The sequence below is a fragment of the Macaca nemestrina genome, chromosome 6 (genome assembly GCF_043159975.1).
Source record: "Macaca nemestrina isolate mMacNem1 chromosome 6, mMacNem.hap1, whole genome shotgun sequence".
In the NCBI taxonomy this organism is placed as follows: Eukaryota; Metazoa; Chordata; class Mammalia; order Primates; family Cercopithecidae; genus Macaca; species Macaca nemestrina.
In genome coordinates this window covers 11833370-11858613 of record NC_092130.1, presented here as the reverse complement: position 1 = coordinate 11858613, position 25244 = coordinate 11833370, and the positions used below count along the sequence as shown (strand labels likewise).

At 43.4% G+C, this 25244-nt stretch overlaps 2 protein-coding genes across 8 annotated transcripts in view; one reads left to right on the top strand and one right to left on the bottom strand.

Annotated features, from left to right (window-relative positions):
• Nucleotides 1-14411, bottom strand: part of LOC105480834 (pantothenate kinase 3) — a 76096-nt gene extending 61685 nt beyond the window's left edge. For all 7 annotated transcript variants that reach the window (XR_011624477.1, XR_986618.2, XR_986617.3 and 4 more), the window contains exons 1-2: nucleotides 14145-14411; nucleotides 1707-2059 (exon numbers count right to left, since the gene is read on the bottom strand). Coding sequence is in view for 1 of the 7 variants with exons in the window: in XM_011740013.2 (XP_011738315.2) it covers nucleotides 1707-2059; nucleotides 14145-14172 (381 nt within the window). In the remaining 6 variants the exon portion in view is untranslated. The remainder of the gene's footprint in view (nucleotides 1-1706; nucleotides 2060-14144) is intronic.
• A 2700-nt stretch (nucleotides 14412-17111) lies between these two features.
• On the top strand, nucleotides 17112-17572 carry LOC105480837 (large ribosomal subunit protein eL32-like). The gene has a single exon (XM_071097879.1). The coding sequence runs from the start codon at nucleotides 17164-17166 to the stop codon at nucleotides 17569-17571; it is 408 nt and encodes a 135-aa protein (XP_070953980.1). The 5' UTR covers nucleotides 17112-17163; the 3' UTR covers nucleotide 17572.
• The last annotated feature ends 7672 nt before the right edge of the window (nucleotides 17573-25244 follow it).

Here is a 25244-nt window from a genome sequence, read left to right as displayed (position 1 = left end):
ATTCATGATCAATCTAGGCATAGGTGCAAGCATATAACTACTTCATGATGTCCTCTGGAATGATCATACTGTTTGTTAATCTATCCACTGACAGGTTAACTTCTGATTAATCACTGATACCTTAATCTCCTGTCTTTATATTATAGTTTGAGTACTAGTTTGAAATTATTAAATTCATCATTTCAGGTTAGTAAAAAGTGTATTATAAGACATTTGTTATAAAATATTGCAGCTTAGATATCAGTTCCTCTGGGAACCTCTTCAACTCTCTAGCTGTTGTTACTCCTCTGTGTTCCCAAGGCACCTCTTTTCATACAGTACTATAGATCGTCACCTCAAATTATAAGGGTCTCGCTTCTATGAGCCATTTAAGTTATTTATATTCCTTTTGAGACAGGGTCTCATTGTCACCCAGGCTGGAGTGCAATGGCTCAATCACAGCTCACTGCAGCCTCAATCTCAAGAGCTCAAGCAATCCTCCCACTTCAGCCTCTTGAGTGGCTGGGACTACAAGCACAGGCCACTATGCCAAGCTAATTTTTTTTTTTTTTTAGATGGAGTCTCGCTCTGTCGCCCAGGCTGGAGTGCAGTGGCATGATCTTAGTTCACTGCAAGCTCTGCCTCCCGAGTTCATGCCATTCTCCTGCCTCAGCCTCCTGAGTAGCTGGGACTACAGGTGTGCGCCACCACACCTGGCTAATTTTTTGTATTTTTAGTAGAGACAGGGTTTCACCGTGTTAGCCAGGATGGCCTCCATCTCCTGACCTCATGATCCGCCCTCCTCGCCCTCCCAAAGTGCTGGGATTACAGGCATGAGCCACCGCGCCCGGTCCAAGCTAATTTTTTTATTTTTTGTAGAGACAGGGTCCTGCTATGTTGCCCAGGCTGGTCTCAAACTCCTAGCCTCAAGTGATCCTTCCACATCAGCCTTTATATTCCATTAACAGTATTTTCTTACGATTTTGAGAAATTAAATTATTCACATTTACATTTTCAAGAAAAACAAATTTCAGTGGTATTCCTAAATAGAGCCACTCTTTATTCTAATAGAAAAGACTAGAAGCCTGGCAAACCACTCTTTGAACTGTCATTCTAATGGAAAAGACTAGAAGATGGCAAACTGCTAACAGCACATAACTCAAACCAATACTCATAGTTCTCCTGCCATATCCATTCAAATCACCCCATCTGACACAGGAACATGGCAGGATTGACAGTGTAAAAACAGGAAAAAAAGGGTAACAGATTTTCATTCAGGTGTCTATTATACTAACCAAAAGACACTGGTTTCCAAACTTAGGGTTTGGGAAGGAGATGGCCCTGGAAGATTAATATTATTTGAATAAGCAATATTCCAAAAACCATGTAAATGTAGGACAATAGTGAAAATAATTCAAGTTTCATTTATATCTGGCTTTGTACACTGCCAAATTCATTAAAGTCCCCAAATTCCCTTTTTATTATAGCTTTGTAGTACAGCCCTAAACAAGTTTTACCAAATATTATGTGCAACAACATGGCTAAATCTGGGCAATTTTTAGTTACCCCAAATAAGTGTTTAAAACGCCCTAAGTGAAAGGCAATCATGGATACATATTTCCCACTGCATGTGCAGGGAGAATTAAAGAACATGCTAGATGGAAACCTACTCTCATATTTAAAAACGAACACGTATCAATTTTCAGTTTTGAGTAAAAGATACCTACTGTGCGAAAATCTTTTTCAAACTTGTAAGCACCACCTCCTGTAGCACATAGCACCGTCTGCAATGTTGAGAAGTTTTTATCTCTTCCCATTTGGATAAAAGTAGGCAGGTCCTGGGTTGGAAACCTGATAAAGTGCAAGTTCCCTCTTCGGCCAAAAAGTGTTAAATCCTTCAGTTCAAGGTGTACATCCCGAATGCCGGTGGATCCATATGCTACATTAGAAGTCAAATATTTCCGAATACTTTTTAAACTCTCAACTTCTTCTTGTTCTTCCTCTGCTGTGATATCAATAGGTTCAAAGTATGAGAGCTTTACTAGAGTTCCCCCAATGTCCATGCCAAACCATGGGAAAGCTATGGGAGGAAGAAAAAAAAATTTTTATATATATATATATATATCCATTTTAGAAACACAAATTAGAAACTAGTTAATTAGTCACAAACTTCATTTACTCTGAGTCATGCATTCATGCAATAATACGTATTGGGTAAGACACATGTTCCATGTGGAACTCACCTTTTTCCCTTCAAAGTTTCATTAATATATTTTCTAAAAACATATAGGGTGCTTAGAGTTGACCCAGGATCTTTTCATTCCTGGCCTGGTAGGCACTCCTTTTCAGTTACTATATACTTACCATGTGCTCCAGGGATGAGAAAAAATTCAGATCATTTTTTTTCCCCCAATAAATAGGTCATCACTAAGGGCATGAAAATCTTTGTTTCTATAAACATTTTAATACAGTAAAACTGGCCTATAATCACTTCAAGTAACCCAGGAGAAAAGCATCTCCTGAAAAAGCAATTCCTGCCAGGTATGGTGCTTATACCTGAAATCCCAATACTTTGGGAGGCTGAGGTGGGGGGCATTGCTTGAGGACAGGAGTTTGAAACCAGTCTTGGCAATATAACAAGATCCTATCTCTGCAAAAAATTTAAACATTAGCTGGGCGTGGCAGCATGCACCTGTAGTCCCAGTAACGGGAGGCTGAGGCTGCAGTGAGCCATGTTTGCACCACACTACAGATTAGGTAACAGAGTGAGATCCTGTCATAAACAAACCCAAAAAGCAATTCCCTTCAGTAAATAATCATTATCTCCTCTACACCAGGAAACAGGAATGCAAATGAATAAGATAAAATACCTGCCCTGAAGGAGTGCTCAATGTAGCAGGGGAATATAAATAAAACACATTAAGAGGCATAGGTCAATACAGTTAAGGAACTGGAAAAAGGGGGAAGTCTGAGGAAACAGAGGACCTTGCACACTTAGCTAAAGAGCTTAGACTTGAACCTCTTAGACAATGGGAACACTACTGATGTTCTAAGTAAGAGAGTGGCACAGTCTACCTTCAAATTAGAAAGAGAACAAACTTTCTACTTTGGCAGTGTACAGGATGATATAAATGAGCTGCTTAAGATGTGCCTGTAAAGTAAGGCCAGCAATAGAGGCCATCTTAAGTAACACCCTCTTGAAAAAAATGGTATAGACCATTTACAAAAACCGTATCATTTAAAAACAGATTCCTGACCTCTTACCTCAGAGGCACTGGACAATAATCTTGAAGAGTGAGATATGGGATGCCGTTAAAAATTATATACTGCATATATTCGGAAGATTATACTATAGTCAGATCTAAATGGCATTTGAAAATCACTGGCTTTGGTCACCTGATTCCTTCAGGCTATGACATTCAGTTTTACAACGTGATTTCCTTATATTTATTGGCCATAATCCTCACACAGATACAAAGGAGTATTTTACAATTGTTCCCAAGGCTGGAAGGAAAGTCAGTATTATAATATTAAGAATTACAAAATTCAAATTTTTAGAATTAGTTTAAAACACAACTGATTCAGTTCTCCATAGAATTACAGCTAACATTTACTGAGTGCTCAGTAGCTGTCAGATACAGGCTCATTTAATCCTCAATACCCCCACTATGAGATTGCTCTATTAAGTGTATCACTTAGACAAGGAGGCAAAGCAATTACAAACTTGCCTGAGGTCAAACTGTTAAGTGACAGTGAAAAGATTCCATCCTAAAAATATATATTTTTATTCTCTGGGATCCTAACTATTATGACAGAGACTCAAAAAGAGTTTAATACTCAAGATACATGGATTAAAATGTCTGGCAACAAAATATATTTAGCAGTTTTTATGTAAAAGTTGTCATAAATTATTTCTAAAATTCTACTTTCTTACTCATTTTACTTGATATGTGTGTGCCATTACAAGACCAGGAACATATAATTCAATGAGAAAGAAGTCTATACATTTCTCCATTTTATAATTTACACATTTACTAAAATTAGCATAAAAGTTTGAATATAAGGAAGGACTAATCCTCATTATCTTCTTTTGGAGAAACAGTTCGTTCATCTTTATATTTGAAACTCAAATTACAGATCTGGAGCTACATCACAGATAATCTTAAGAAACAGTATTCTGTATTCTGGAAAGGTACTTCCCAGTGTAGGAAAAAAAAGTTTTTTAAAAAAGTAAAATGACATTGGACCGTAATTTGGGAAGCCAGGGGAAGTTGAGCCCAAACACAATACTTTCATCATGTCACCTATAAACAGGTATAAATAACTAAGCAACATAAGCAGAAGAAAGTGACTAAATTTTCTCAGTTTTGTCTAGTGACTAGCAAGAAAGGCGGTCTTTTTTTTTTTTTTTTTGAGATGGAGTCTTGCTCTGTCGCCCAGACTGGAGTGCAGTGGCATGATCTCAGCTCACTGCAGCCTCCACCTCCTGGATTCATGCAATTCTCCCGCCTCAGCCTCCCAAGTAGCTGGGACTACAGGCGTGCACTGCCACACTCAACTAATTTTTTTTTTTAGTAGAGAAGGGGTTTCACCATGTTAGCTAGGATGGTCTTGATCTCCTCACCTTATTTTGTGTGTGTTGTGTGACAGAGACAGCAACATGGCTGTTTATTTCACCTGGGTGCAGGAGGGCTGAGTCCAAAGAGTCAGCAAAGGGTGGTGGGATTATCATTAGTTCTTATAGGTTTTGGGATAGGCCATGGAGTTAGGAGCAATGTTCTGCGGGCAGGAGGTGGATCTCACAAAGTACATTCTCAAGGGTGGGGAGAATCACAAATAACCTTCTTAGGGGTAGGGGAGATTACAAACTACGTTGATCAGTTAGGGTGGGGCAGAAACAAATCACAATGGTGGAATGTCATCAGTTAAGGCTACTTTCACTTCTTTTGTGGATCTTCAGTTGCTTCAGGCCATCTGGATGTGCACGTCACAGGGGATATGATGGCTTAGCTTGGGCTCAGAGGCCTGATAGTCCTGTCCTCTTATATTAATAAGAAAAGCAAAACAAAATAGTGAAGTTTTGGAGCGGCGAAAAATTTTGGGGGTGGTATGGAGAGATAATGGGCGCTGTTTCTCAGGGCTGCTTCGAGCAGGATTAGGAGTGGCGTGAGAACCTACAGTGGGAGAGATTCAACTGAAGAAAGATTTTGTGGTAAGGGGTGATATTATGGGGTTGTTAGAAGGAGCATTTGTCCTATAGAATGGTTGGTGATGGCCTGGATACAGTTTCGGATGAATTGAGAAACTAAACATAAGACACAAGGTCCGAATAAGACAAGGAGAAAAACAGATATTAAAGGACTAAGATTTGGGAGGACCCAGGACATCCAATTAGAGAGTGCCCAAGGGGGTTCAGCGTAATGACTTGCTTGGTTGGCAAGTTTCTGGGCTCTATCCTTCACAGGGTCCTCCTTTTTAAGTTGGAGGCTGAGCTTGGTGAGGAGTGTTTTTAAAAGACCATTAGTCCATTCTACCTTTCCTGAAGATTGAGGATGGTAAGGGGTATGAAGGCTACATTGAATACCAAGAGCCTGAGAAACTTCTTGGGTGATTTGACTAATAAAGGCCGGTCCATTATCAGACTGTATAGAGGTTGAAAGGTCAAACCGAGGAATTATGCCTGACAAAAGGGAAGAAATGACCGCGGTGGCCTTCTCAGAGCCTGTGGGAAAGGCCTCTACCCATCCAGTGAAAGTGTCTACCCAGACCAAGAGGTACTTTAGTTTCCTGACTCGAGGCATATGAGTAAAGTCAATTTGCCAATCCTGGGCAGGGATAAATCCCCGAGTTTGATGTGTAAGGAAGGAAGGGGGCCTGAACAATCGCTGAGGAATAGTAGAATAGCAGAAGGAACACTGAGAAGTGATTTCCTTAAGGATAGATTTCCACAATGGAAAGGAAATGAGAGCTTCTAAGAGTCGGGCTAGCGACTTGTAACCTACAAGGAAGAGGTTATGAAATGACGATAGAATAGAACGGGCTTGTGAGGCTAGAAGGGGTTGATCTCCTGACCTTGGTGTCCCACAGTGCTGGGATTACAGGCGTGAGCCACCATGCCCGGCTAACGAAGGCCATCTTAAGTAACACATGCTTGAAATGAATGGTAGCAGCGATACTAACACAGGGTAAATTCATACAGGTGTTTGCTTAGACAAACACACTGAAATAAAACAATAGGAGCAGGTCTCTTTATCCCATAAACCAGAGATTCCTTCAGAAATATCCCAATCTGGCCGGCCGTGGGGCTCACGCCTGTAATCACAGCACTTTGGGAGGCCAAGGTGGGTGGATCACTCGAGTTCAGGAGTTTGAGACCAGCCTGGCCAACATGGTAAAACCCTGTCTCTACTAAAAATACAAAAATTGGCTAGGCTGGTGGTGCACGCCTGTAATTCCAGCTACTTAGGTGGCTGAGGCAGGAGAATCGTTTGAACCGGGCAGGCAGGCGTTGCAGTGAGCCGAGATTGCGCCACTGTACTCTAGCCTGGGCGACAGAACAAGACTCCATCTCAAAAAAAAAAAAAAGTCCCAGTCTGTTTAAACAACATGTTATGAGGACACTTTTCAACGGGCATTAGATAAAACAAAGGCATCCTTCTGATATTAAATAGCCAAAATGAATTCTCCTATTTGACTGACGGTGGACTCTAGAACTAGAGTTTGTGGGGCAGGGGTGGAAATCACTATTGCCATATCAAGTACATTCTAGGATAAAAAAATTTATACAAGGTGAGATTAAGCTAAAAACCTTTATTTTTCAAAATTCAAAATATATTTTTAGAAAATATCTGCAGGTTTTCTTTCTGTGCTTTGTGTCAAATAAACATAGGTTGTTAAAACAGACATGCAAATATAAAAATGTTACTCAGGGAGCAAACTACAAAGCTAATACATCACCAAGTTTAAAGTTCATGCCACTTTTACTTTCAGCCAAAAGTCTCTGCTCCCAGGTTTATAAATATCTGAATACTGTCATTCTCAAAAGCAAAAATCTCAATTAACACTTACACAAAGAACTTTGAATTATTATACAAAACCATGAATTAAGTTTCAAAGGAACTTTAACATCCAGGAAAAGAGTTCAAGTTTATAGACTAAACATTAGAGAAATAAATTATCTGCTTTTCTGAATCTATGAATAGGTGCCAAAGATTCTCAATCCAAAGGTATATCAACAATCAATTCCAAAATACATACTTTGGCTACTCAGTAACACATACAGTGAAGCATTAAAGACAAACACATAAAAAGTGACAAAATATCTGTAAAGGTTGAATATCCTTAATCCAAAAATCTGAAATCAAAAATCTGAAACCTTTTGAGCACTGACATAAGGCTTCCAAGGAAATGCTCAACAGAACATTTCAAATTTCAGATTACAGATGCTCAATCTGTAAGTATAACGCAAACATTCCAAAACCCAAACGTAACTGAAATCTGAAACACTAAACACTTCAGGTCTCAGGCATTTCAGATGAGGGATAATAAATCTGTATTTTACACACACACACACACACACACACAGAGCTGGCAGTAAAAAGGCTCATTCATAAGTGACTGAAATCCTCTTTTTAAAGTCTGAAGTACGTGAAAATGTTCATGTTTACTGACATTTTCACAAAGAAAGAAAATGGCTATCTAGGTATAATAAATCATTAAATGATGAAAAACAAAATCCTTCCACTGCTGCTTTAAAAGGGTTTTCAGGCATGTTTTTTTGCATGAAAACAACCAAAAGAAAACTTCACTGAACATTATGATGTACTGAAAAGAAAAAAAAAACTTTAAACAAAAAGTAAAACTTCCTAAACAAAGCTATATTTTATCTTATTACATATGTTAAATCTCTCATGTGTGGTTTTTGCTTTTTGTTTTTTTTGAGACAGAGTCTTGCTCTGTCACCCAGGCTGGAGTGCAGGGGCGTGATCTGGCTCACTGCAACCTCCGCCTCCTGGGTTCATGCCATTCTCCTGCCTCAGTCTCCTGAGTAGCTGGGACTAGAGGCGCCTGCCACCATGCCCGGCTAATTTTTTGTATTTTTTAGTGGAGATGAGGTTTCACTGTGTTAGCCAGGATGGTCTCGATCTCCTGACCTTGTGATCCGCCCACCTTGGCCTCCCAAAGTGCTGGGATTACAGGCATGAACCTGGCCCTCATGTGTTTTTAAACTATATTAAATACTTCAGAATACTATAAAACGTGTACACAAGGCATAACTACGAACTCATAAACAAATTATTAAATTTCAAACTTGTGACCCACTTATTACTGTATTAGACTAGAGAAACACAATGTTTTATAAAATATTGTAAATTAAATTGGAAAAACGACACTATTATCTTAAGCTACTGCCAGAAGAGGTAGGTTTTTTAAAAAGTTAACAATGCAAAAAGCCCAAGACTCATTTCGCATATAGTCTACTACAAATGTGTTCATTCCTTAAGTGCTGTTTTTAAAGAAAGGTAAACTAGAGAAGCTATCCTGCAGATGATGACTTCATAGTAACCATAATATGCAAACCAGAAAATTGCAGGCTCCTTCTATTATTTCTAGCATATATCAGTTATGACAATTTTCTCCTTAAATCAACAAAGTAGGGACTGAAAGAGAACTCAGCCCTGCTGTAACTTCAATTAAGAAAAAAGAAAAGCTGGTGGCTGGTAATGGCCACCTTTTACACTGAAATCCTTTCAACAGACTTCAGAAAGTAATTTCTTTATGCCAGAAAAATAATCACCATTAAAAAGCACGAGATGCAGAACCTCAGCAAGGCAAAAAAAAAAAAAAAAAAAAAAAAAGGCACAAAGAAGGCAGCACGAACAGAAGAGACACGAATTCTCAATTATGATACATTCCTATCATTTAGTAAGTGGTCTAATTACCAACATATATTTTCCAGTATTTCTACAAAATACTTATGATTGATATATTGTCACCAAAATAAGGGTAGGGCATGAAGCTCAAATTTTACTTATTTGCAATGAAAATATGAGAAAATACACAGATATCAAATACAACCACAGGTCTACCTAATAGTTCCATCAGGTAAGAAAAACACCAGTTTCCCGGCCGGGCGTGGTAGCTCACACCTGTAATCCTAACACTATGGGAGGCCGAGGTGGGCGGATCACTTGAGGTCGGGAGTTTGAGACCAGCCTGGCCAACATGGCAAAACCTCGTCTCTACTAAAAAATACAAAAATTAGCCAGGCATGGTGGCATGTGCCTGTAATCCCAGCTACTTGGGAGGCTGAGGCAGGAGAATCACTTGAACCCGGGAGGTGGAGGTTGCAGTGAGCCGAGATCACACCACTGCATTCCAGCCTGGGCGACAAAAGCGAGACTCCATCTCACAAAAAGAAGAAAAATATCAGTTTTCTAAGAAATCAAGCAAGTATCTACATATTTATAGCTTTGTTGCTTCTGGCCAAGAGACCCTTGAAAAGTAGGTCACCAGTGCATAAGCAGCCTACTTACAGCATATAACCTAAACATATATATATATATATATATATATATTTTTTTTTTTTTTTTTTCCCCAGAATAAAACATTCCTTGCTAAGGTGGAAAAAAAAAAGAACCAAAACACACATTTAAAAAGCAAAACAAAGCACACATTACACAAATGTAAGCACTTTGATGGTGGCCAATATACAGTCCCAGACAGTGAAAATTATTAGAATCTCTCATGATCTGTTTATTCTGCCTTTAACAAAATAATAGCTCTTATTCTATGTCTCAAGTGGTCTCATGAGAGTTGACATTAGTTCCCCATATGTAGCAAAAATATCTCAAACTACTACAAGGATGAAGTGCTACTTCTTACTAGACGCATTATATATACAAAAGGAGAAATGTTGTCCAATCACCTTTTAAAATACTGAACAGCAGAAGCTATCTAGCCACAAGAGCAGACTGTTAATTTCTAACAAGGTGTGATAAACTTGGTATCCTACTAAGTGTTTGCTAAGGAAACAGGGAACAATCACTGAAAGAACTATTTAATTGCTACTGGTACCATGCAGATTTCAGACTAAAGGGATCCTGGCCAGGAACGTGGCTCATGCCTGCAATCCCAGCAGGAGGGTCGCTTGAGCTCAGGAGTTCAAGACCAGCCTGGTAAGGGCAACATGGCAAAACCCTATCTCTGCCAAAAACACAAAAAAATTAGCTGGGCATGGTGGCAAGCACCTGTAGTTCTAGCTACTGGGGAGGCTGAGGGGGGAGGATGATTGCTTGAGCCTGGGATGCCAAGGTTGCAGTGAGCTGAGATTGCGCCACTGCACTCACTGCACTCCAGCCTGGATGACAGAGTGAGACCTCGTCTCAAAAAAAATAAACAAAAATGGGGGTGTGGAGAGACACTAAACTAAATCAGGACTTAATTGTTCTTTAGGCATAAAGGGAAACCAACGTGAAGAATGCTCAAAACATAGGGTATTTTAAAGAACAAAATTCTAAAGTGAGCATGTACGCTGGTATATTCTAGATAACACTTCAACTTCTTGGATAAGACATTTCACTATTCTCAATAATCATTCCAAACAAAAATGGTTTTTGTTATGAAATAGACTAAGAAAATAATCACCTTCACACCTTCAGGATTATGATTCCTTAGGATAGCTTCAGGTGTTTTTTTTCTTTAGTAAATTAGTTATTTATAAGGGGAGCTATATTAGAAACTACTACCCCAACTATCTACTGGGAGTGATGACTCTTATATTACAACTGAGTTTACAAACAGGCCAATCAAATGACACAGACACAAACTACAAATACATGCTATACCATTTTCTCTGGTCTTGACAAAAACTTCAAGTACCTTACTACTTGGGGTAATAAAGAACAAACTCAAAACCTACATTACATCACACTTAAATATATGTATCACCTTTTACTATCACTTTGTTAATCCAGTTACGTGCTATACAGGTAATCCAAACACAATCTTAAAAACCTGTACCCTAAGAAATCATGTCAGGCAGGGAAGAGAGTAACACAGGATTGACTTTCTCCTTCCTTCGCCTGGGGTTGAATTAACACATAATTTCAAATGCTAATCTTCCAGTTACACAATTTAGAGGATAAAATCAATTCCTTTTTAAATTTTCTGGTTAATATGTGCATTCGGTATATAACCTGTTAAGATATTGGTAATGTATTTAGAAGCAATATTTTCAAACACTTAGGTGAATAATGTAAGAACACATGCGAAGCCAAGGTCACTTGTTTAGCCAATATAATATACAGCTTCTTCTAGTATGCAGTTAAATGATGCAATGCATATAAAGAAAATGCCATACACACACTATGTGATCAATAAATGTTATAATTATGCCAAAAAAACCCATACAGGTATTCAAAAACAAAACAAGTATATCTTTTGTTAACCTGAGTGATTTAAAGTTAAAATATTATTATTATTATTATTTTTTGAGATGGAGCCTCATTCTGTCGCCCAGGCTGGAGTGCAATGGCATGATCTCCGCTCACTGCAATCTCTGCCTCCTGGGTTCCAGCAATTCTCCTGCCTCAGCCTCCCAAATAGCTGGGACTACAGGCGCATGCCACCAAGCCCGGCTAATGTTTCTATTTTCAGTAGAGATGGGGTTTCAGTTGAGGCCGGGCGCGGTGGCTCAAGCCTGTAATCCCAGCACTTTGGGAGGCCGAGACGGGCGAATCACGAGTTCAGGAGATCGAGACCATCCTGGCTAACACGGTGAAACCCCGTCTCTACTAAAAATACAAAAAAAAATTAGCCGGGCAAGGTGGCAGGCGCCTGTACTCCCAGCTACTCGGGAGGCTGAGGCAGGAGAATGGCGTGAACCCGGGAGGCGGGGCTTGCAGTGAGCCGAGATCACGCCACTGCACTCCAGCCTGGGCAAAAGAGCCAGACTCCGTCTCAAACAAAAAAAAAAAAAAAAAAGAAACCCCATGTTGGTCAGGCTGGTCTTGAACTCCTGACCTCGTGATGCACCCACCTCGGCCTCCCAAAGTGCTGTGATTACAGGCCTAAGCCACCGTGCCCGGCCTTATTTTTTATTATCCGGGACAGTTCATGGTTGAAACACCTTTCCCACACACAAACGTGATGTTCCTTACTTTTAAACGACAAACAATAGACAGGAAAGTCACCTTTTGCATATAAAAATGTTAGGCTTCTACATCATGGTAACTGACCAGATTTTCACCATGATTAAATTTTAAGATTAGTGGTCTCACAACGTAACACAATGTTGTAATAATCAACTTATTTGAGAAAAAAAGGGGGTATTCTCTTATTTCTCAACCTAATATGTATTTTTAAGACTTTAGCTGGGACTACAGGCATGTGCCACCATGCCCAGCTAATCTTTTATAATATATATTTTTTGTGGAGATGAAGTCTCGCTACAGTGCCCAGGTTGGTGTCGAACTTCTAGCCCCCAGCGATTCCTCTGCCTCGGCCTCCCCAAGTGCTGGGATTTCAGGTGTGAGCCACCATGACTGGCCCTATTTTATGAACTTCTCATAATAATCTTTATAATCTTTTCTAAAACACCTTTGAAGGGGGTGGTACTTATACCTGATTATTAGTTTGTTCAAATATAAGTAATCAAATCACTATCATGACAAAAGAAAATAATCACCACCAGAAGAGTCAGAATTTGAGTTGGTCATACACTGTTCATCAAATGGAAATTCTAAGAGAAGCAGAGAAAACGTATGCATGAGGGAAAATGTCCAAGTGTTCTAATTACTGCACCTGTTCAAGATGCATTAGTTTAACTCAGCAAACGTAAATTCGAAGTCTCTCTATATTATCACTATTTTATAGACTTCTTGAACAACTATGACACGATCTATTGTTATCATAAAAAAAATTTTAAAAATTTTAATTAACAGATGAAACTACCAGATAAAGTACTTAGACAATGCCCTATGGGTGCAGGAGAAAGAACGCTGTATTATGAGTCAGTCCATTTAGAGTTATGAACCTCATAGCACATGGCTGGGTATATCCTTGGAAAAGTTACTCTGGGGCTAAGTTCAATTTCCTCACCTGTAAAGTTAAGACCAAATTACCTTACAGTTAAATAGGCATTTGTAAGTTTTCACAGTGTTTTGGCTTGTTGCCTCTCAGGTGAGTTTTACAGGAACCCTGATGGACGGGCAGGGAAGGTGTCACCGCCCTGTTTTATAGTTGAGGATTTCTTAACAGTTAAGAGATCACATGGAACACTGTAAAAACAGCAAAAGCATCAACACGATGAGCATGAATCCCCACATTCCTAGTCCTTCTGGGAGGCAATACTTAAGAGTGACAATCACAATGGCTGAGTGATTAAATAAGTCAATTACTGGAATAAAAGGTTTTTAAAAGACTAAACATAAAAGGAAGCAAATGAAAGTCGACCTTTCTAAAAGCATAGCAAGAATTTTCTTTTAAGTACATACATAGAAAGGTCTCTACGGGTATTCACCGTAATATTAACAGTGGTTCGCTCCGGGTGCCGGGAATACGGGTGACTTTATCTTTTTTGTTCATCTGCGTTTTCTAAAACAAACGTGAACTAGTCGATATTCCAAACAAAAACAAGCCAAAGCAATTACACGCTGGCAGACTGCATGCACGTACGTTTGAAAGCTCCAACTGTAACAACAGTGACAACTCCCAGGAACCCACCGGCATTTCAAGGACACCAGCAGGAAGCCCGGAAATCCCTAAAAACAGGTGCTAAAAGCCGCCAGCGCAACCTGACAGCCGCGACCGCAACCTGACAGCCGCGACCGCCTCTTTTCAACCTGAATTCAGGGGGAGCTGGGAGAGGAGACTAGTCTAGTTTGACAAAATCCGAATCAGAAATTCCCTCTGGCACCTCCCAGATCTCGAAGAGAAAGTGGGAGGAAAGGCTAGGGGGCGGCAGGCATTCACCATGCATGAATAGGGGGGGATGGGGAGGACGGAAGCCTCGAACTCGTGGCTGAAATGGTCCCTCCGCCCCCATCCCGGACTAGGCGCCGGCGAGGAGCAACGGGCTTGGAAGCAGGCCGCCCAGCCAAGGGGCTTTCAGACGGGGCCCAAGGATGCCCTCCCAACCCGGCAGACCCCAGCCCCCATCTTACAGGGTTTCTTGGCATCTTTGATCTTCATGGCGTCGGCCCGAGGGGAGAGGGACGGCCTCCGATCCGGAGCACTGAGAGCAGAGACTGCGACTCCGGAGGTGGCTGGGCCTCGCGGCGAGGCCCGGCCGGTTCCTCCCCTCAGGCCGGGCGGGGCCGGCCTAGGGCGGGGCGGCGGCGCCTGAGCAGATGCCCGGCCCAGGGGGCGGCCCCCCACCCCCGCGAGGGGCGACCGGGACCGAGCAAGCTGGGGAAGGCCGCCGGCCTCGCCGCTCCGGGGCCTCCCCGCAGCCGCTCCAAACAAAAGGCCCCGGTCCCGGGAGGAGCCGCCGCCGCCGCCGCCGCCGCCGCCGCCGCACTGAGAAATAGCCCGCCCAGGCCGAACGCCCACGTGATGCGAGCCCCCCTCACTCCACTTCCGCCTGGCTGCTGGGGATTGTAGTTCTCCACGTCGTGAGGCCCCGCTCTCTGGCTGTAGTTGTGCAGGTGGACTACAAAGCCCAGGATGCATCCCGGCCCCACCTCCGAGGCCCCTCAGCTTCCGCAGATCGCCTCAGAGTGGTCCCAGCGAGAAGAGGGCCGGGTCTTAGTCACGCCAGCGAGGAGGCGACCAATGGTGACTGAGATGGGCGGGCTGGGGAAATCGGGCTCAGACCTCAGCAGGTCGCGGAAAGAGAAGAGGGCATGAACTCTTCGCGGGGATTGTCATGGCTCTTTGACCATTCTCAGACTTCCCTTTGAGGCAGGAAAGCTGGTCGTCAGGCCATGGAAAGCGCTAGAATCAGGGCTCTAGAGCCGTGCTTTAGATAGACCCTTGAGTACATTGGCGAATTAAAGTCATTCACAAAGGAATCCTCTTGCTTAATAGAGACACCTTGAATGTTAGGGTCGGAATGATGACAATAGCAGGCATAGAGGTAACATCTATTGAACGCTTTACGTCCATGGGACTCTGCTAAGCACTTTTTGTGATTTACTTCAATTCAGGGGCCTTGTGAACCACGTGCAATTATTCATTTTATTGTCACTCATATTGAAGATGGGGCACGATCTGAGGAGTTCAATTACTTGCTGAGCATTCTTTTTGCCACCGATCCATATTCCCCTGGGGCCCTCCCGCCCAGCTCCCTCCTTCTAAAGGGAAAACCGACTCCCAGAGAAGAAAATTTAGATGCTCCAGTTCTCACAGTAAAGCCAGGACACCCTTTCCCCTTGCCTCCTAGAGTCTTAGTCCTCCAGCTGGAATGGGAGAAGATGGCATTGGGTATTTTCTCTTGGCCTTCACTTTTGTTGCCCAGTTAGATGGCCAGGAATTCTGTGGTTTTTACAATAGATGGATAGAGGGTTGGCAATAGAGGATTGGGCATTCCAGTCAAAGAAGCCCGCTTGCCAAAGAGCTTTACTCCTCCTTGCAGATAAGCCAAAGGATGTGAAGAAGGACAGGAGAGGACACAAACTACCATTTATTGAGTACATACTGAGAGCTGACACTTTGCAAAGTGCCTTACTTTTAAAATTAAAATTAAAATTTAATCCTCCCAACTACTTTTTGAAATACAATGATTAAAAAACTAAAAAAAACTTGCTGGGCGCAGTGGTGTGTGTCTGCAGTCCCAGCTACTTGGGAGACTAAGGTGGGAGGCCCAGGAATTTGAGGCTGTATGTGATAGAGTTTGTGAATATCAACTGTGTCAGAGACATTTATCAGAGCGCGACTCCAACTTGAAGAGGGACTGAATAAAATAAGGCGGGGATCTACTGGGCTGCATTCCCAGGAGGTTAAGGCATTCTTAGTTGCAGGATGAGAATAGGAGGTTGGCACAAGATATAGGTCACAAAGATCTTGCTGATAAAACAGCAGGCAGTAAAGAACCTGGCCAAATCCCACCAAAATCAAGATAGCAATGAAAGGGACTTCTGGTCGTCTTCACTGCTGGTTATATGCTAATTATAATACATTAGCATGCTAAAAGACACTCCCGCCAGCGCCCTGACAGTTTACAAATGCCATGGCAACATGGAAGTTACCCTATATGGTCTAAAAAGGGGAGGAACCCTCAGTTCCGGGAATTGTCCACCCCTTTCCTGGAAAACTCGTGAATAACCCACCCCTTGTTTAGCATATAATCAAGAAGTAACAGTAAGTATAAGCAGCTGAGCAGCCCATGCTGCTGCTCTGCCTATGGAGCAGCCATTTTTTTATTCCTTTTCTTTCTTAAACATGCTTTCATTTTACTTTCTGGACTCTCCCCAAATTCTTTCTTGCACGAGATCCAAGACCCTTCTCTTGGTCTTGGGATCTCGATGGGGATCCCTTTCTGGTAACAACTGTACTCCAGGCTGCGTGACATAGTGAGACCCATCTCCAAAATAAAATAAAAATTTTAAAAGGTGAAGAAGAATTCACACAATTCAAATATTGGTCCTATCACTTGTTAACAAATTGGGCAAATTACTTCATCTCTCTAATTACTTAAAAAATTTCTTTTTATTTATTTTTTTAAGATGCAGTCTCACTCTGCTTCCCAGGTTGGAGTGCAGTGGCATGAACAAAGCTCACTGTAACCTCAAACAGCAATCTGTGGGTAGGGCGGTGGCTACACTGTAGTCTCAGCCTGCTGAGTAGCTGGGACTGTAGGCATGTGTTACCATGTCCAACTAAGTTTTTTATTTTCTGTAGAGATGGGGTCTCACTTTGCTGCCCAGGTTGGTCCTGACCTGCTGGCTGGCTTCAAGCAATCCTCTGCCTCAGCCTCCCAAGGTTTTGGGATTACAGGCGTGAGCCACTGTACCTGGCTGTCTCTCTGATTCTTGTTGAAAATAATAATGCCTGCATTTCACGGGTTTGAGATGGGGATTGAGTGAAAAATGCAAATAAGGTAACATCGAGGTCTTAATGTTTGTATTCTTACATGGTCTGAATTCAGTATTGAGAGGTGGGGCTTTTAAGAGATGATTGGGCCCTTCTCTCTTCCTCGGCGCTGCCTACGGAGGTGGCAGCCATCTCCTCCTCGAAGGCATCATGGCCGCCCTCAGACCCCTTGTGAAGCCCAAGATCGTTAAAAAAAGAACCAAGAAGTTCATCTGGCACCAGTCAGACCGATATGTCAAAATTAAGCGTAACTGGCGGAAACCCAGAGGCATTGACAACAGGGTTCATAGAAGATTCAAGGGCCAGATCTTGATGCCCAACATTGGTTATGGGAGCAACAAAAAAACAAAGCACATGCTGCCCAGTGGCTTCCGGAAGTTCCTGGTCCACAATGTCAAGGAGCTGGAAGTGCTGCTGATGTGCAACAAATCTTACTGTGCCGAGATTGCTCACAATGTTTCTTCCAAGAACCGCAAAGCCATCGTGGAAAGAGCTGCCCAGCTGGCCATCAGAGTCACCAACCCCAACGCCAGGCTGCGCAGTGAAGAAAATGAGTAGACAGCTCATGTGCACGTTTTCTGTTTAAATAAATGTAAAAACTGCCAAAAAAAAAAAAAAAAAAGAGATGATTGGATCGTGAGGACCCTCCCCTCATGAATGTATTAATTATTCATGGATTGATGGTTTAAGGGGTTAACGGATTAATGGATTATCACTGGACTAGTGGCTTTATTAAAAGAGGCTGAGGCCAGGTGCAGTGGCTCACACCTGTAATTCTAGCACTATGAGAGTCAAAGACAGGCGGATCGCTTGAGCCCAGGGGTTTGAGGCCAGCCTGGGAAACGTGGTGAGACCAGGCATGATGGCTCATGCCTGTAATCCCATCATTTTGGGAGCCCAGAAGTTTCAGACCAGCTCCAGCAACACAGCGTACCCAGTTTCAAATGTTCTGTTAAAAGCAATAGAAAATGGACTATGACATATGTAACATATTGTCTGGCATATATGTAGTGATCAGTAAGTGATGATTATGTTTATTATTTGAATGTTATTCTTTTTTTTTTTTTGAAATGGAGTCTCACTCTGTACCCAAGGCTGGAGTGCAGTGGCGTCATCCTGGCTCACTGCAACCTCTACCTCCTGGGTGTCAGGCCTCTGAGCCCAAGCTAAGCCATCATATCCCCAGTGACCTGCAAGTATACATCCAGATGGCCTGAAGCAACTGAAGATCCACAGAAGTGAAAATAGCCTTAACTGACATTCCACCATTGTGGTTTGTTTCTGCCCCACCCTAACTGACCAAAGTACTTTGTAATCTCCCCCACCCTTAAGAAGATTCTTTATAATTTTCCCCACCCTTGAGAATGTACTTTGTGAGATCCACCCCCTGCCCCAAAACATTGCTCTTAACTCCACCGCCTATCCCAAAAGCTGTAAGGACCAATGATAATACACCACCCTTTGCTGACTCTCTTTTCGGACTTAGCCCGCCTGCACCCATGTGAAATAAACAGCCATGTTGCTCACACAAAGCCTGTTTGGTGGTCTCTTCACATGGACGCGTGAAACACTGGGTTCAAGTGATTCTCGTGCCTCAGTCTCCCAAGTAGCCACCACGCCTGGCTAATTTTTGTATTTTTAGCAGAGATGCGGTTTTGCCATGTTGGCCAGGCTGGTCTCGAACTCCTGATCTCAAGTGATCCGCCTGCCTTGACCTTGGATTTTTATTGTTGTTCTTATTGTAAAGTAAAGGAAGAAAGCTTATGTATTTAGACATTTTGCCTAAGGTCATTATTTGGGATCAGACCATAGGTCTAATTAAGTAAAAGATAAGGAACCACATGGCACCAATCAGACCAGATTTTGGTTCTAGATTTTATGTTTGATTTACTATTTTGATTCCAGATTTTATGTTTGTTGTTCAGAAATTTTTTTTTTTTTTTGAGAGACAAGGTCTCACTCTGTCGCCTGAGCTGAAGTGTAGTGGTGAGATCTCACTCTGTCACCCAAGCTGAAGTGTAGTGGCATGATCATAGCTCACTGCAGTCTCCAACTCCTGGGCTCAAGGGATCCTCCTGCCTCATCCTTCTGAGTAGCTGGGACCATAGGCAGGCACCAAAACACCCAGCTAATTTTTTTATTTTTAAATTTTTTGTAGAGATGGGTTCTCACTTTGTTGCCCAGGCTGGTCTCAAACTCTTGGCTTCAAGCCATCCTCCCACCTTGACCTCCCAAAATGTTGGGGTTACAGGCATGAGCCACTTTGACTGGCCTTTCTTTCTTTATTTTTATAGAAACAACTTTCTGAGCTACCAGGAATATGACATGGCAAGTCAGAATCCTGAATGGTATACTTAACCTGCTCTTCTTCTTTTATTTCCCGTTATTACTCTGTCCCACACAGAACCCTAGATATTCTAAAATGGTCCTGTTTTCCACAATTTTACTGGATGAGAGTCATGATTTCTGATCTGACATGGCTTCAAAGAATACTCACTATCTAATATGATTTGCCTGCTGCTTCTCTAAATCTTATGGGCACACCAAGTTCTCTGACGTCAAACATATATCTTTTGGTTGTTTCTGGCTTCTCTGTGATGGTATCAGCTTGGGAGTCAAAGGGGAAGTGATACGTATGCCTTGTGATAGGCTGGCCATGGTCTGAAAGGAAGAAGAGCTAGAAATTAGAAGCCATAAAAATTTGGGTAAATTTTGGGCACAGGCTCTTGCTAGTTTCTGTGGCCACACAGATGAGTGTACACATGGATGACTTAGCTTAAAAGTTAGGCTATACACCTGTGATATGACTAGAGTTAGTCATCTATTTGCTGTTTGTTCAAATATGAGACTACTCTTCAGTCTGTTATGCCAGAAAATCACTGAACTTTGAATAGTGAGAATTCCCCTCTCAGATCAGCCATAGAATTGCTGTGTGACCCAGGGAAAGTCCTTTTTCTCTCTGGGCTTCAAATTACCCATCTGCAAAATGAGATGACTATTGGAGACTTTTTTTTTTTCTTTTTTTCTTTTTGAGACGGAGTCTCACTCTGTCACCCAGGCTGGAGTGCAGTGGCTCGATCTGGGCTCACTGCAAGCTCTGCCTCCTGGGTTCATGCCATTTTCCTGCCTCAGCCTCCGGAGTAGCTGGGACTATAGGTGCCTGCCACCAAACCCGGCTAATTTTCTGTATTTTCAGTAGAGATGGGGTTTCACCGTGTTAGCCAAGCTGGCCTCTATCTTCTGACCTCGTGATCCGCCCGCCTTGACCTCCCAAAGTGCTGGGATTACTGGCGTCAGCCACCGCGCCCGGCTTTTTTTTTCTTTTTGGAGATGAAGTCTTCCTCTTGTTGCCCAGGGTGGAGTGCAGTGGCGCGATCTGGGCCCACTGCAAGCTCCTCCTCTCGGGTTCATGCCATTCTCCTGCCTCAGCCTCTGGAGTAGCTGGCATTACAGGCGCCCGCCACCACGCCCGGCTAATTTTTTGTATTTTTAGTAGAGAGGGGGTTTCACCATGTTAGCCAGATTGGTCTCGATTTCCTGACCTCGTGATCCGCCTGCCTCAGCCTCCCAAAGTGCTGGGATTACTGGCGTGAGTCACTGCGCCCGGCTTTTTTTTTGGCGGGGGCGGGGGGATGAAGTCTTCCTCTTGTTCCCCAGGCTGGAGTGCCATGGCTCAATCTCGGCTCTCTGCAACCTCCGCCTCCCAGGTTCAAGTGATTCTCCTGCCTCAGCCTCCTGAGTAGCTGGGATTACAGGGGCCTGCCACCAAGCCTGGTTAATTTTTGTGTTTTTAGTAGCGACGGGGTTTCACCTTGTTGGCCAGGCTGGTCTCAAATTCTTGACCTCAGGTGATCCGCCCGCCTCGGCCTCCCAAAGTGCTGGGATTACAGGCGTGAGCCATGCTGCCTGGCCCAGAGATTTCTTTCATCTCTACTTTTTGAGTTTCACTAAGAACCTGTTCCCTTTTCAGGACCAATGTGAAATGTGTTCAGCCATGTGTTTCCTAAAGTTTTCACCAGTGTGATTGAAACTGACAGGTCATCTTGTTTTAGTTTGTGGCCACTCTTCCTTCTGCAGCCCCCGTTGGCTTTCAGCTCCAGTCCCTCCTCCTAGCACCAGCTGGTTAATTGCATTTTCTCTCTTTTCTAGCATGTCCTCAAAACCCATTCCTGGCAGAGTGAATGCGGGACCTGGGAAAGCATCTAAAGGGGCCAAGAGACTGTCTTCTTGTCTCAATATTTATTGTCTACGAAACACAATAAATCCAACCCATCATGCAAAATGATAGAGGAAACCTGACACGTCTTCATTTTGCCTTTACTGGGCGGGTATCCACAGAGACAGGTGGTGAGTTGTACCTAATGATGACTATAGGTCTCCTGGTGTGAATAAACACAAACACACACACACACACACACACCCCCTACACATCCTTCAAAGCCCAGATGAACCTTTTAACAATGGATTCTGTCTCTAATTAAATAGAACATACTTCAGTTAGTCATTGGATCCACAAACTCAAATAAGCTAGGGGAGAACATCGTGAATATTAGCATCCTCAGTCATCATCCTTGTCATCATCATCACTATCATGATAGTGGAAGCACAATTTAATTCAAAAATACAAATTAAGCTGTAACTATCTTCCAGGCAGTGGAGTACCTGCTGGGGGTGGAGAGAGGTGAAAAAGAGAGAAACAATATTTAAGTTAACAAATCAATAAACAAGAATAGGCTATAAAAAGCAATGTGAAGGAGATAATCAGGTTGATGTGCTAAAGAGTGCCTGGGGCTGTGGAAGATTGGTTGGGGATGGGGGTGTTATGCCCAGACCGTTTATTCCCCGAAGAAGACCACCAGAGTCCAGAGTCAAAGCTAAGCAGCAAGGATCTTTATTACAGGTTCGAACCTGGAACTCTCCCTCGCTCGTGAAACGAGACGGGCAGGAGAGCTCCCCCACTGAGCTCCGAGCAGTGTTATATAGTCTAAGAAAAGTGGGCATAGAGTTATTATACAAATCAGATATATGATTGGCTAGTGTTTGAACAAGGCGATTTGGCTAACTATGATTGGTTCCCGCCATTTCTGATATTTTGGTTCAAACTTTGAGGCGGGAGAGCAGGTTTATGGCAGCAAGAGTTTATCTTACTTAAACACGTCTTGTGACCTTGCCTCAGAACTTACAAAATCTCTGGTATGTGCAAAACAAAATCTCTGGTACGTGCAGAAAACCAGGTACTCACAGAACTTACGAAATCTCTGGTATGTGCAAAGATTAGAGAGCAGAACAAGGGTGTAGCGGGTGGAGGGCGGGTACACATCTATCTTTGTGTCCTTTCATTTCCCCCTTCTCATAAGTAACTGGATGTCCAATCTTGGATTTCCAGAGTCTTATAATATAGCCTCACTTTCTGGGTGCAGGAGAGGCTGGTGATGGCTACGGAGGACCATTAGTTGGATGGTATCAAACCTTTCTCTGACAAATTGTAAAATTTTATTTACCACACAGGGGCCTATAGTGAATAGAAGTAGTAAAGACATTAGGGGGCCTAAAAGGGGTGCCAGAAGGGAAAACATTGAAGAGCTCCACCAATTGTTAGCGGCTGTAGTGAATTGTTGCTTTTTCATTTCTAAGCTTAGTTCGTGTAGGCGTTGGACTCTTTCCTCAACTAACCCTGACTCATTTATATAGAAACAGCATTCTTCTTTGAGGAACATACAGGTACCTCCTTTCTCAGCCGTGAGTAAGTCTAAGGCTCTGCGGTTTTGAAGGGTGACCTGTGCTAGGGAGGTGAGCTGCCGCTGAAGGGAGGCTAGGGAATAGGCGGAGTCTTCCATAGCAACAGAGAACTGTTGTAATAGCTTGTCGTTTTCTATCATGGAGTGTTGTAGGGCCCCTCCTGCTAACCCCGCTGCGACGACAGAGGTGGTTAAGGATATTCCGGCAATTAGTGGTAGAAAAACTACTCGTCTATGTCGCGCAGTTTCAGTTGGGGCAGTCCTTGCCCAGCCTATGAACTCTGCCAGGGTCAGCAGGGTCAGTCGGGGAACTAGTGTAACAGGGATGCACAACTGTCCATCAGAGATGCTTTTGGACAGAGTTTTTAACAGAGTCATATTACACCAGAAGAACACACCAGGGGGAGCACGTATGGGGCTATTAGGGTATGTAGCCGTCTGGTTGCAGAGGCTGCTACTAAATGCTGAATAACAGTAGGGGTATTTCTCTTGGTATGGGTCACGGTACAGCGCTACATCAGGTATTGCAACTGTTGATGAATTAGAATCTGGCATATAGTTTGTGGGTGGGGAGGAAAGGGGAACAGCGGTTAATGGTGGTCTTCCTAAGGTTGCACACATAAAGCAAGAGGACAGGTCGCCTAAACCGGTGAGGTTGGCGAATGCTAGCCCTTCTTGTAAGAGGGTTAGCCAGGAGAAGGGCTGCAAGTCTTGTGATAGCTTGGTTTCCTGTCTGTGGATTTGTGTATGGATTAAGGGTCGAATCTGGACTAGACTCCGCCACAAGTACAGGTGGCTACTAGGCCAGCTACTACTGGCATCGTAGTAGACTGCCCCATGTTGGGGCGATGTCCACCGGGAGTGCCCTGGATCTGTTATTATCCAAGTGAATATGTTGGGAGTCCCTGTCGGGTAGCGAGTCCTGAGGAGGTTAGACTTTCTCGGGTATTCGTCCTATACCCTGGCTGAGTGCATTTTACAATAGTGGTATGGGCAACCTGCATTCTGGTGCCACCAATAATTCTTACAATTATATTCAGTCTGATCATATTCAAAACAAATCATGGGTATCCCTGGTTGGGCAATTTGGAAATTAGTGAAATTGAGGTAAATTGGAGTATTGCACCCGGAGGGGGGGCAGTCTGTACTAGCTAGCAGTTTACCCGCTTGGCGGGTTTCCCCGGGGTGAGTTTTGTTCTCATAGAGCCAGAACCTCCAGACATAGGGATTAGACGGCGCAGCAGTTAGGAGAGTCAGATGTATAAGGCATAAAAGCATAGGCAAGCTAGACATGGTTACGGCTATGTGGGTGACGGCGCAGGGTTAGCTTTAAGGGATTGTTCTTAGCTTTGTCTACAGTCCATGTAACCGGTGCTCCAGACGGCTCGAGAAGGTCGGATGTTGGGTCCACTGGTTTGACGTGTGTGTAGTGGATCCACGAAGCGATGCCTTCTACTTTGAGAGCGGTGGGAGTAGTCAGGAGTACTTGCAGTGGTCCTTTCCACCTGGGTTGAAGAGTTTCTTGCCGGTGGCACTTGACTAGGACCCAGTCTCCCGGCTGGAACGGATGAGGCGTCGGCGGAGGTCCTGCCTCGTACAGTTCTCGTAGTCTGGGCCAAATTTCCTGGTGAATTTTCTGTAAGGCTTGTAAGGAGAACAGGAGCTCAGAGACATTTTCAGTTTCAGGTTTGAGTAAGTCATCTTTTAGACTGGGGACCAGGGGTGGGGGTCTGCCATACATGATTTCATATGGTGTGAGGCCCAGTCTGTAAGGGGTATTTCGGGCCCGGAACAGAGTGTAGGGGAGAAGTACTACCCAATTAGCGCCAGTCTCCATGGTCAATTTAGTTAAGGTCTCCTTCAGAGTCCGATTCATCCTTTCTACCTGTCCTGAGCTTTGGGGCCTATAAGCACAATGTAATTTCCAATTTGCCCCAAGAATGGAAGCCAAATCCTGACTTACCTTAGCAACGAAGGCTGGTCCATTGCCTGACCTTATTTGGACGGGAAAGCCATACCTGGGGAGGATTTCTTCCAAAATTTTCTTTGCTACAACCTGAGCAGTTTCTCTCTTAGTTGGGAACGCTTCTGTCCATCCTGAAAAAGTATCTCAGTCTCTGACGTTACAGCCGCTCCTGCATACCGCTGGCCTTGGTGGACGTAGCTGCTGCCATCAGTGAACCAGGTGAGTTCTGTGTCGGGGAGCGGACGATCTTGCAGGTCCTCCCGCACCCCATGCACCTGAGCCAGTATCTCAGTGCACTCATGGAACGGGGCGTCCAAGTCTGGATTTGGCAGCAGTGAAGCAGGGTTTAAAGAGGTTGGGGGCAGAAAAGTTATTCTGAGGGGGTTTAACAGCAGTCCTTGATAGTGGGTGAGCCGGGCGTTACTCATCCATCGGTCCGGCGGCTGCCGGAGGACGCCTTCAATGGCATGCGGGGTTATAACACGCAACTCTTGCCCCATGATAAGTTTATCAGCGTCTCGGACCAT

Coding starts and splice junctions, on each gene's coding strand:
- LOC105480837 (XM_071097879.1), top strand. CDS start 17,164: ATGGCCGCCCTCAGACCCCTTGTGAAGCCCAAGATCGTTAAAAAAAGA.